We start from the raw sequence: 11,392 nt of genomic DNA, 5'->3' as shown, positions 1-11,392 counted from the left end.
AACTGTTTACTTCAATAAAGATGTACACTGTTCCACCACCACACTACATGGCACACTTTCACCCAATGGGTGAGCTTATGTTTAATTTCTTTGTTTTTATTTCTATTCACCTATCCCATTCCTTTTTTATATGTATGACATTTGAGCATACCTGAAAGTCATCTCATCCATTGAAGTGATGAGCAAGCAGTAAGCAGATCTGTAACCATGTGGTGGAGTACAATCACAAGAAGCACAAAGGCAATCAAAGTCCTGGCAGAATATTAGCTTTATTCACTACAAAGACAGATCTCACACCCACAATTACCAAATAATTAAAGTCAACAGCTGTAACATCTCATAAAACCAAAGTATCTCCTTTTATTTAAAATGCACTCCGTGACAGCCGAATGAATCCATGATCATCCACCTGCCCTGGTCACCAGATATGTGACCTCATCAGGTGTGATTCATTTCCATACATATGTTTCCTCCTTTACACAAAGAAAAGACAAAGTTAAAGAACAAGAACCCACTGGCGTATGGATTATAGGCATCTACTGTCTTCCTAACTTCTGATAAATGTACCAATATTGTTTACGATACAAGAGATTTAAATTCCACATGCATCTTCTCCAGATCTTTTGGTACAGTTCTCTAAAACCATCATGTACCATATTGAACTTCATACGTATGGCCCCAACACATTGCTAAGAATGACACACTCCACTTTCTCTATTATTCAGTATTACATTGTTTGAGTTACATCAATGATTCTTAGTAGAGTTGGGAATCGGAAGAATCCTTGTGTCATACTTCTACCCAAATGAATCGCCAAGAACTCCTCCACTAAAATGATAATCTTCATCCACCGAACACTCCAACTTCTTTTCCTTCACTTATTCATTTCCTTCCTCCACAACCAGGGCAATTCTATTTTCTCCACCCTGGAAAGGAAAACATCCCAATCGCCAACCGGATGCCTGTATAGAAGTCTTGATGCAAATCTCTACACCTCAGCCAAATATTCTTCTTCAAACTCCAAATACAGATATTAGAAGACCATTGCGTTTTACTTTAATGGACACGTATCGAAAGGTGTCATGTTTAATATCTCTGACAATGATGTGTGGTGCTTTTCGATGCAGAAGGTGAGACTGTATAGTGAACTTACAGTGATGCTACTTCTGCATGCCGATGGATCTAAGGCCAAAACTACTGTGGTGTTAAATGTGGGGTTTGAAGTGTAACATCAGTGCATTGTTATAGATAGTATTAGGGGATCTTTGATTTCCCAGAGAACTCTGAAAACATCCAATACGTTCTAGTCATGATTTTTGTCAGAAGGGATCTTGAATGTGTTGCTTAGCATGACACATTCCTAAAATATTAGAGATTTCCTAATTTTCTGCAGTAGGGATCATTAATCACTGCATTTGACATTTGGAAAACATTGATTTAAGAGTGGCTAATATGGGTTGCTCTATCTATTCAGAAACACAACTTGCTGCTCCATTTAGCTCTCTTTTCTGGAGCATCCCAACACCCTACGAAGCTCTTCTAGAACTCTGTTGCATATTTTGATACCATCTGAGAAACACACCACATCATTGGTTTTAAGGAAATACTGCTGCATTAGGCTTTTAAAGTGGTCTGCATGATTCTTGTAGTCATGATGGGCCTTAGCTAAGTGTTAGGCTGATCTTTGAGGGTAAATCTGACTGCTTCATGCAAACTAAGCAGCATTTATGTAATATTGGGAATACATCAGGTTGCATTTCCAGTTTCTCAAATCTATGCATAACCTTAACCTAATAATGTGTTTTTTGTTACATCTAAAGGTGAAACCCACTCAGAACACTCAATGTCTTCCAAAGTACCATTGTCACAGAGTAAGATAAATGCCTACTAAGATGAGGCTTCAATCATATTGGTACTTCTATAGCCTCGTGGGCACAAGAAAATATGCCACACTTTAATGCATTGCAGTCTTTATATTTTTCCAATTTTCAGAAATTCTCTGAAAATGAACCTACATTGTCTAACTGCCCATACAATGTCCATATGAGGTGGTGTAATATAAAAAAAACATGGTCCACAAGGATGAGTTGAAGTATGGAATGGAGTTCCTGCAGCTGATGGCACCCAGAGATAGGGACATGCCTGGCAGCAATGTAGACGTAAGCCTCATCCCTCTTGTTTAAATAGCAATAGGAAGGAACCCATACATTCCCCATTTCTTTATTGATTAGTATCCAATGCCAATTGGATGAAATTCAAGTAGAATTTGTTTAATGTGTGGCATTGAATAGCACTGTTGGGGAAACCAGAGCCACCCACTTATACATGCGCCATCCCCAACTCTTATTGTGCATCTGATTCGTCCTATGGTGAATACCCTATTACTGATGGGAAGGTTGTGCATAGAACTGCCTTTCACGGCTTCAGAGATGTGTGTACTCACAGAATTTATGACCCTAAAAGTACTGCATGTACTGTGATACATTGAATAGACATGTCTACAACACATACGTAAAAAACCTGGAGGATACAGGTGGTTTACCTGGGGCTGAACATTTCCGTCTATTTGCACAGCCTGGTTTGCATGGACCGAAATGTTTTGGTGGATTCACAACAAACCCACATGCAGAAATGATGGGTTTGTTCTGCGGGATTCACTTTTGGGAGTAACTTTCCTTTGCCTTGCTTGATAAAACTCAAACTTTCACGTTAGCTATTTAGTCGAAATCAAATGTATCTGAATACTTTTTAAGGAACCATAATATATAAGTCTGCACTCTTAACTACTACACAAACAGTACCAATACAATCAACACTCTATTTTACAGTATTAAATTGGCATGGAGGAAAAAGCAGAACATTTTTCACAGTCCAGGGTCAACTGCCCCCTCTGACCCCCTTAAGGAACTTTTCTAAGCAACTGAGAGCCACCATCATTGAGAAACCCTGGAACACATGCATTCAGTTGGTGCTTTCACACTTTTAAAACAACACAAACAAGAGAGGAGTGTTTATTAAAACATTTAAAGTAAAAAGGAGATATTTTGGTTAGGTCAGACGCTCATTTATTGAATTGTGTATATGTGCTAATAAGCGAATCCTTCTGCTCTGACAGGTTTGAGGTGCTGCAAAATGTAGATCTAGGCACATCCCAGTATAATACAAATCTCCCCAAACTCAGAGGTGACATCGAAGCGCAATAAATATATTAACATTGTCATTATGAATTACATCTGTACATGTTTTGGGTGATGGCTCAGAGGTGATGAGAGCATGTTCTTGCTGGTGTCATTTGTTTGATGTTGTAAAGTCTCAGCTAATACTGATGTTGGACTCAATCTAAGGGAAACAAAAAAGAGAAAACACATTTAAACATCGATTGAAGAGATACGCATCTAAGCTACAATATGCCATTAGTAATTCAAAAAGCGGCCATTTGCAATTAACAAACGGCCATTTGTAATTATATAAAGGTAAGATCACACTATAGGGGGCTTTGCTGGAAATGCAAAGTGTGTGATTGTAGTATTACAGAAGGGAATGCATTATTTTCCATTTTTCGCACTTGTTAAGGGCCCGTATGCAAATGAGTACACATTTGGGGAGGGGTCATCGGGATTCGTGTGCAAACGTATTATTATTTTGGATTATGCTATTTAGTGTGTAATATTAGTTGGTTATTTAGATTTTTAGTACAAACAAGTGTGCGGTCTGTGGACTTTGTGTGTTTAATAAACGTATCAATAGTTGTTCAATCCTGTAAAATGGTTTGATGTCAGAACAATGCAATTTTTGACCGAAAGTAACAAGGTCGAATTTTTGTTACTGCTTTTTTTTTTAACTGCAAAAGACAGGGCAGAGCCCACCACTTCTCTTTTCCCCTACTCCCACCCCTACTTACTGTATACTTACCCCAAACCCATCATCTGCATATTTGTCGAATAGAAATGCAGTAAAAATGCGGGAAAACATATTTCAACCATTTTATTTTCAGTCAAAAAGTCAAATGTATATCATTCCTTCCATGGCGTATAACTATGACAACGCTGGACACAGTAACAAAATGAATTTCTACAACTGAACAATGTCTAGAGTTTTTGGTCACTCTTACCTTGTACTGTCCTTCAACATCAAATCCACAAAACGTTCCTTACTGTGGCACTGCAAAACAAAAATTAACATGTTTACCTCGTTAAATTCATGTTTTTATTTTGTGTTCTTGTCTGTATGCATGTCAGAGGATATTATCAATCAGTATACAAGCTAATCCCAAAAAGGAAATTACAATGTATGTTAATCCTATCTGTAACATATAACTCCCTGAGAATCTTCATGCATGAAAGACTGCACAAGCGCCTTTCCCAGAGACCTAGCATCCCCTCTGATAAACCCACTTTTCTAAGATTCACCCTGGGGCGAGATGGAGTTAGCCCTTGGATACCAATGCAGTGAGAGATATCCGAGGCATTTTATGCACACTTCCAAATCCAATGCCTTTCCAAATTGGTACAGATGGTTCAAGATTACAAACGCTGTAATGTTAGGTTGAGTGGTGTGAAAAATTAAATGAACACCAAGCCTAGTGTTCATTACTTAGTGAATCAACATACCAACCTTCTGTCACAAATATATTTGCCAATTTTAAAGATCTGTGGTGTGTCTTATGTTCCAAAAATGCACTTTGATTCTATGCAAATCAGGTATAAACCCTCAGTGGTGCTATTTGTACCCATGTCCTTGCTCCTACAGATATTTTGAAAGAGTATAATAAGAAATTATGCATATGGTTATTTTAGACTTAGATAATAGACTTTGATCAGTAAGACAAGGGTAACATTCCTATTGTGACTACATTATATACTGGAAGTGATCATTAGACATAATAATTGCAAAGTTTAAAAACAAACCAGTATAAAAAGTTAGTACAACTAAATAATTTCCTTTTTAATGACTTATTCTGATGAAAATACAAAGCATGTTGTCTCTCAAAATGTCCTTCCTAATTGCAAAGAGTGCCAGCCAGATTATAACCAATAACAGTATAAATTCATGGAGAAGACCTCACAGGAAGGAGGCACTCCTGAGAGCAGCACTGTGCTGTAATGTTTAACTATGTTCTATATTGAGTAGCTAATTTTGGTATTTGTTGATCCCTACTAAAGTCATATTTTAATGTAAGTGGTACAGCACTGCACATTTTGTACACCTGCTACGTGCGGGATTCCTGATACATTTTGATGACATTTAGCTTTCTAAATCATCAATGTATCAAACATATTCTTTCCAACACCAGCAATTATAGGGAAGATGTTTTGGTCAGCATAAATAAGCAATGGAAAAGGAAACAGTTTGGGCTGAATGGAATTGGACCAGGTTCAAAACAAATTTAGCATGAAGCATTGACTCGATTTCCAGGAGAGGTCTGGGGTTATTGTGTACAGTAGTTCAAATATTTGACAGAGAAGTGGGTGCCCCCTTCTCCCACGTGTTAAGCCCATTTATTTTCCCACAGGGAAAAGGTGCAGTGTTTGAACCGCCATAGCGTGAAAACCACTTGTTAGATTTGGACCAAATAAGAAACAATTTGGGCACAAAGCGGTGACTTAAGTTCCTTGATTGGTTTGGGATAAATCCATCCAGTAGTTTTTAAAATATTCAACAGGGAGCAGGCTGCCCTTTGCGCCTTAAAACCTTTATATCAGTCTTGGTCCTTTGTAGAAGAGGCTAATTTTGACTTGGTGGATGGATAACTGGACATTTTGGGGACAATTCATCAGAAAATGAAAAATTTAAGAAGAGTTACAAATCTAGTTTTTAGCCTACTCCCATTCATTTTCCTATAGAGAAAAAGTGCAGTTTTTGAACAGCCATCGCATGAGAACTGCTGGGCAGATTTACCAAATTTTGGAATGAACTCCTCAATATCAGAAATAGACTCAACACTCTTCTGTTTATGTAGTCACTCCTCGGAGAACACTGATTGATTTGAACAACAGTGCTTAGATGGCCTGTCCATAGGCGTTATATAAATAACAATACCAAAAGAAATAACATTAGCAAACGCATCAGGCTAATGGTCGGGAGTGGGAAAGAAGACACACAATGAAGTTGGCGATTTGGGGGTGGGTTGGGGAGTTTATCAGGGGATGGCCGCATGAATCTCACGAGATTACAGCAGCAACGCCGCAAGATGCGCTCAGAAACAAATGTGCGTCACAGAAAGTGATGAGTGATAGGGGGGTAATGGGATAGGTTTAAGGAGGGAAAGGTAATTGGGTGGAGTGAGGGGACTTGGAAAAAAGAAGAGGGGCACATTTTGAGTGCCTGTGAGGACCTGGAAGACTTTTTTAATTCTAAGCAATTGTTCTGTTATAAGGGAATCTGTGAACCACCACTCTACCACAAGAAATTCTGTTATTGGAAATGCTGACTGGGAAATTATCATGGGAATAAAGAGTCCGAAAAAAGGTTTAACATCTACTGTGCCTACATCTACTGGCCAGTGGCCATGGCTGGTGGGCCCCAAAGAAAGCTATTAGTGACTAGTGAGCCCTCAAGAAACTATGCAACATGTTCGGCCATACCACTGGTCATGGCCGAAAGGAAATAGCTAGTCGCATAAAAGAAAACTATTGGCACAACATATGCAGTGGCCACAGCAGAAGGATATGGCTAGTGGACCCTGAGGAAACTACGGTATAGCAAAACCCTTCAAATTCAGTGAAGAAACTTTTGTTAAGAGAGAGTTAAGGTGATCAGATTTAATACAACAAAACCCCTGAAATTCAGCACTAGCATTTTAATCAAGTTCACCTCGGAGAAGAAAATGCGTCACACAAACCAAACAGTGAGAGGGGGGTAATGGCCAGGGAGGAGAAAAGCAATTAAGGGAAGTGAGGGCACCATGAAAAGAGGAGGGGTACACTTGGTGAGTGCCTGCAAGGGCAGGGAAGAGTTTTTTTTAATTTGCATTTTCGGGGGAATGCTGGGGGGATCCCAAAGGCATGGGTAGTTAAATGCCACTGTATGTGTAGTTCACTGCCATTTTCAGAGGAATATCAGGGAATTCTGCGGGAATGGGAAGAGAGTGAAATATAAAAAAAGTATTTTTACACCTGCAGTGATCACATCTCCTAGGCAGGGTGCAATGGGTCTCTGTGCCAGAGGTCATGGCAAGTGGGACCCCAAGAAACCTATTGGTGCAACATGTACAGAGGCTACGGGCAAAGGCAATAGCCACTGGCCATGGCCAAAGGCATTGTCTTGTGGGCCCAAAATAAACCTATTGGTGCAACATCTAAAGTGGCCACATCCGAAGGCCGTGTACAATGGCCACGACTAAAGCCTATAGCTAGTGGGCCTCAAAAAAACCTATTGGTGCAACATGCCCTCTCTTGCCTGGTTCCATGTAATGTCCCCCAAAAATTACTCCTGACACAAATGTCGCTGTTTTTTGCGGAGACATTACATTCAACATGTGGGGGAAACCCCTGCAACCCCCAATTTTCTTTTTTTACTAGGGGAGCAGGGGACATCCCTTCAACCCATCCATATACATAATGTCAGCATATATAATGTCGCCAATGGCTTTTCCCAGTGAAAGTATGTATGGTGACATTATGTCATCCCCCTCCCTCTGCACCTCACATTGTCATCTTCTCATCCCTTTGTGGCCGTGTCCATGTGTGCCGCTCCATTCCTGCCACATTTCTCAGGTTCCTGCCGGGCTAAGTGCACCACCTTGTGCCCTCTATGGCACTTTATATCTCCCCTACCTGCTCGGTCGGCAACATGCCCATGGCTCTGACTATAATGACCTCTCTGAGAACTGGAATCGATCAGACTTTCCTACTTGCCTACTCTGCATTTCACCCCTCTACTATTGTATTGCAAAAAAAAAGAAATAATCATAAATATATTGTTAGCACTTAGACTGCATTGCTTGCTGCCTTAAATTGGTGTTGGTGTGTGCACCTCTGTATTTGCTTGCTGCCTTAAAATTGTATTGGTGTGTTCAGCCGTGCATTTGCTTGCTGCCTTAAAATTGTATAGGTGTGGCCACCTCTGCATTTGCTTGTTGCCTTAATGTCGTATTGGTGTGTGCACCCCTGCATCTTGCTGCCTTACTATCGTATTGGTGTGTGCACTCCTGCACTGTGTAATAACATAAGAAATTCGATTATGCACTTCTTTGCTCCGCCCCCTTGTTGCTCCTCTCTCCCCCGTGTGTTTGTCCGCTCTACATAAATTGCAAGAGTCATATAGAGCCTAGTAATGGCGAGTAGTCTGTCTAGCAGCAGTTTCACCCTCTGTGCTGATGATTCCTCCTACCCAGTCCTTCCCACCCCTATGCTTCTGTGTGGACTTTTCTACGTAAATCGCAAGTCATATCGAGCCTAGTAATGGAGAGTAGTCTGTCTGTCACCTTCTTTAACCCCTCCCCACCCTAACCCCTCCCTACTCCTCCTTTTATGTTTGACACTTACACGGCAAAATCTGTGTTTACATACTTTGCTTGTCTCCCTGTTTTTATGATGATTGCACTTGCAATGCCATCAATGGTAGAATGTATTTTTCAGAATGTTCAAGGCTTCTGAATAACTGTAACTTGCTCCCATGTCCCCTGCCTGCCTTGAGCACTTTGAACCACTTGTTTTGTGTATAGGTGCTTTACAAATAATTCCAATTCCAACATATACAGTGGCCATGGGTGAAGGCCATGGCTAGTGGGCCCCAAAGAAACCTATTTCTGCAACAAGTACAGTGGCCATGGACGAAGGGCATGGCTAGTGGGCCCCAAGAAAATATAGTATAATAAAACCCTTGAAATTTAGTGAAAAACCCCTTTGTTAGTAGAGGGTTCGGATGATCAGATTTAATGCAACAAAACCCCTGAAATTCAGCAATCGTATTTCGAGTCCATCTTAACTATGAGCCCCCTGTTGCACAGCGTATGACCACAATGATAACATCACTGATGTCACCACTAATTACATCATGCAATACATCACTGATGTCCCTGGTTTGATTAATTACATTTTGAAATATGACAACTCTGTTTTTTAACATTACATGTGTGTACATATTTCATACTCACACAGTACAATGTATTGTGCTCTTGTTTCTTTAAATGTAAAGCTTGTATACAGTCATGTAGCATAAGTAACAGATTTGTTTTGCACATTAACCAAACTTCAAATTCTTAGATTATATATTATCACAATGCACAGGGGCAGGTACTTTCTTTGTATGTGATTATTTGTTGTTTAGACAATAATGTGTCCATGTAATGTTATTACAGTGAGGAGAATTGTAAGTTGAGTATTTTTTTAACACTTACTATTAAACATGTTTGTACTTCTATCTATTCTTATTTGTGTTGCACTATTACATATACTTATTATATTAAGTTTGAAATACCTGAAATAGATTGACCAAAATCTGGTGCTTTCCTTGCAATTAAGTATTGTAATTGTTTACTTATACATGAAATTCAAACCATGTATATAATGTTAAATATTGTTATTTTAAAATGTGTCAGCTGATAAGTATTACAAATGAATCTTCCACATGTAATCATATCATACTTCGGGATCAGGGTGTTGTTCCATGTCATGTTGTTATTATTATTGTTAAGTGTTATACAATAAAATATGTATCAAAAGGTGTCAACAAAAATATTCCAACTTGTTCAATCAGTAATATTACATTTTATGTAATTATCGACTTCATCTCTGATGTCATGTATGATGTAATTGGTGATATCATCATTGTGGTCACACACTGCGCAACGGGGGTGCATAGTTAATGTGCACTTGCTTGAAATACGATTTCTGAATTTCAGGGTTTTTATGCCTTAATTTTGATCACCTTAACTCTCACTTAACCAAGGTTTTTTCACTGAACACACACACACACATATATATATATATATATATATATATATATCAAAAAAGCCAACAGTCACCAACCTATAGTTGAGGTAAAGCCATGTTGCATTGCCTTTTCCCAAAATTCAGTTACCAAGACTCAATGTGTAGATTTGGATCATGTTTTCTAAAGAAATGTTTACATATTACACCAGGGGCTGCCTAATAGCGTCAATAAATTCATTTTGTTGAACACAGATACCTTGTAGGCTGAAATGAATTTTTTTAAAACACTTACTGTGACAATAATTTGTATAACACAAACAATGTGTCACTGTTCTTACTACTAGCCTATACATACCAATCCACATATACCATAAATGTGTCAAGCATCTGTATACAGAATCCACATGAACAGTTTTTGATTTCTCATAGCTGGGTCTTGCACCACCTCAATGAGCCAAAATTAAAACAAAAACTGAGATTGTGTGATCATTTCCTCAAACAATAAAACACATGGATTATTTGAGCTTTTCAGGTTTCTTTTCTGTGTGGACAAAAAGCATGATATCATATCATTAAAAAAAATGAGTTACTCATTTCAATAGGGACTTTATTCCTGATGTTTAGTTTGTTGCATCCAACCTATCTTGGTCCAGAAACACATTGAACTGGAGCCCTGGATATTGCTGTCGAGAGTGAACTACAATAGTTTGTAGTGTGATGCCACCTTCTTAATGTTGTCAGTAGGTCCAGCCTCAATCTGCGTACGTAGCTACCAGCATTGTCAGTTTCATGCAGAATAAACTGATTCTGAAACAATGTAATTGACTACACCCATGGTTAGAGGTTTTATTGTGGAAACTTACTCTTACTATTCATACAACTCACCTCAAGTCATCGATTAACGAGGATGAATATCAAAAATGAGCTATGGGCCCGACCAGAATCTTAAATCAACACCTCTTTGTTGATCTTCGGCACTAAGCAGTGACTGTCAGAGGAAGGCTCTGAGCTGTTATATACCTATATCGTTTCAATTTCTTTTTTTTAGCTATGTGGCCTTGGACTGGACTCTAAAACAAGACATTTCCAAACTCAACGTTGCAGCACGAAAAGGTATTGAGAGAGGACAACACATATATCAGAAAACCCAAGGAAGGAAGGATAACATGTAACATTTACCATTGGCTACTTCTGTCATGAAGAAAGCTGGATGGTATAAAGAACATCCAGCCTCAGACCGGACAATGCCATATCAGGTGTCTGCAACATGTGACTCTCCAGATGTTTTGAACTACAACTCCCATGATCCCTCACCATTGACTATGCTGGCAGGGACAGGTGAGTTAGCGCTCTATAAATAAATAAATCAATCAATCAATTTTCCAAAATATCTGGAGATGCAAAGGTTGCAGACCACTGCCATATACTTTGACACGATCCCTACTCCCTGAGTACTAATTTGACTGATCTGAAGGCTACAAATTGCTTACAGTAGCTCAATTCTAAATGTATAATAC

General features: G+C 39.1%; 1 protein-coding gene across 1 annotated transcript in view; it reads right to left on the bottom strand.

Moving 5' to 3' along the window:
- Positions 1-250: 250 nt before the first annotated feature.
- Positions 251-11,392, bottom strand: part of MYBPH (myosin binding protein H) — a 223,562-nt gene continuing 212,420 nt past the window's right edge. Inside the window, exons 10-11 of the mRNA XM_069633675.1 lie at positions 4,112-4,161; positions 251-3,339 (exon numbers count right to left, since the gene is read on the bottom strand). Coding sequence (XP_069489776.1) covers positions 4,151-4,161 — 11 coding nt within the window. The 3' untranslated portion in view covers positions 251-3,339; positions 4,112-4,150. The remainder of the gene's footprint in view (positions 3,340-4,111; positions 4,162-11,392) is intronic.

This window comes from Ambystoma mexicanum, chromosome 13, assembly GCF_040938575.1.
Source record: "Ambystoma mexicanum isolate Mex_15411 chromosome 13, UKY_AmexF1_1, whole genome shotgun sequence".
Lineage (NCBI taxonomy): Eukaryota > Metazoa > Chordata > Amphibia > Caudata > Ambystomatidae > Ambystoma > Ambystoma mexicanum.
Note: the sequence above shows the minus strand (reverse complement) of the source record. Positions and strands in the feature narration are given on the sequence as shown.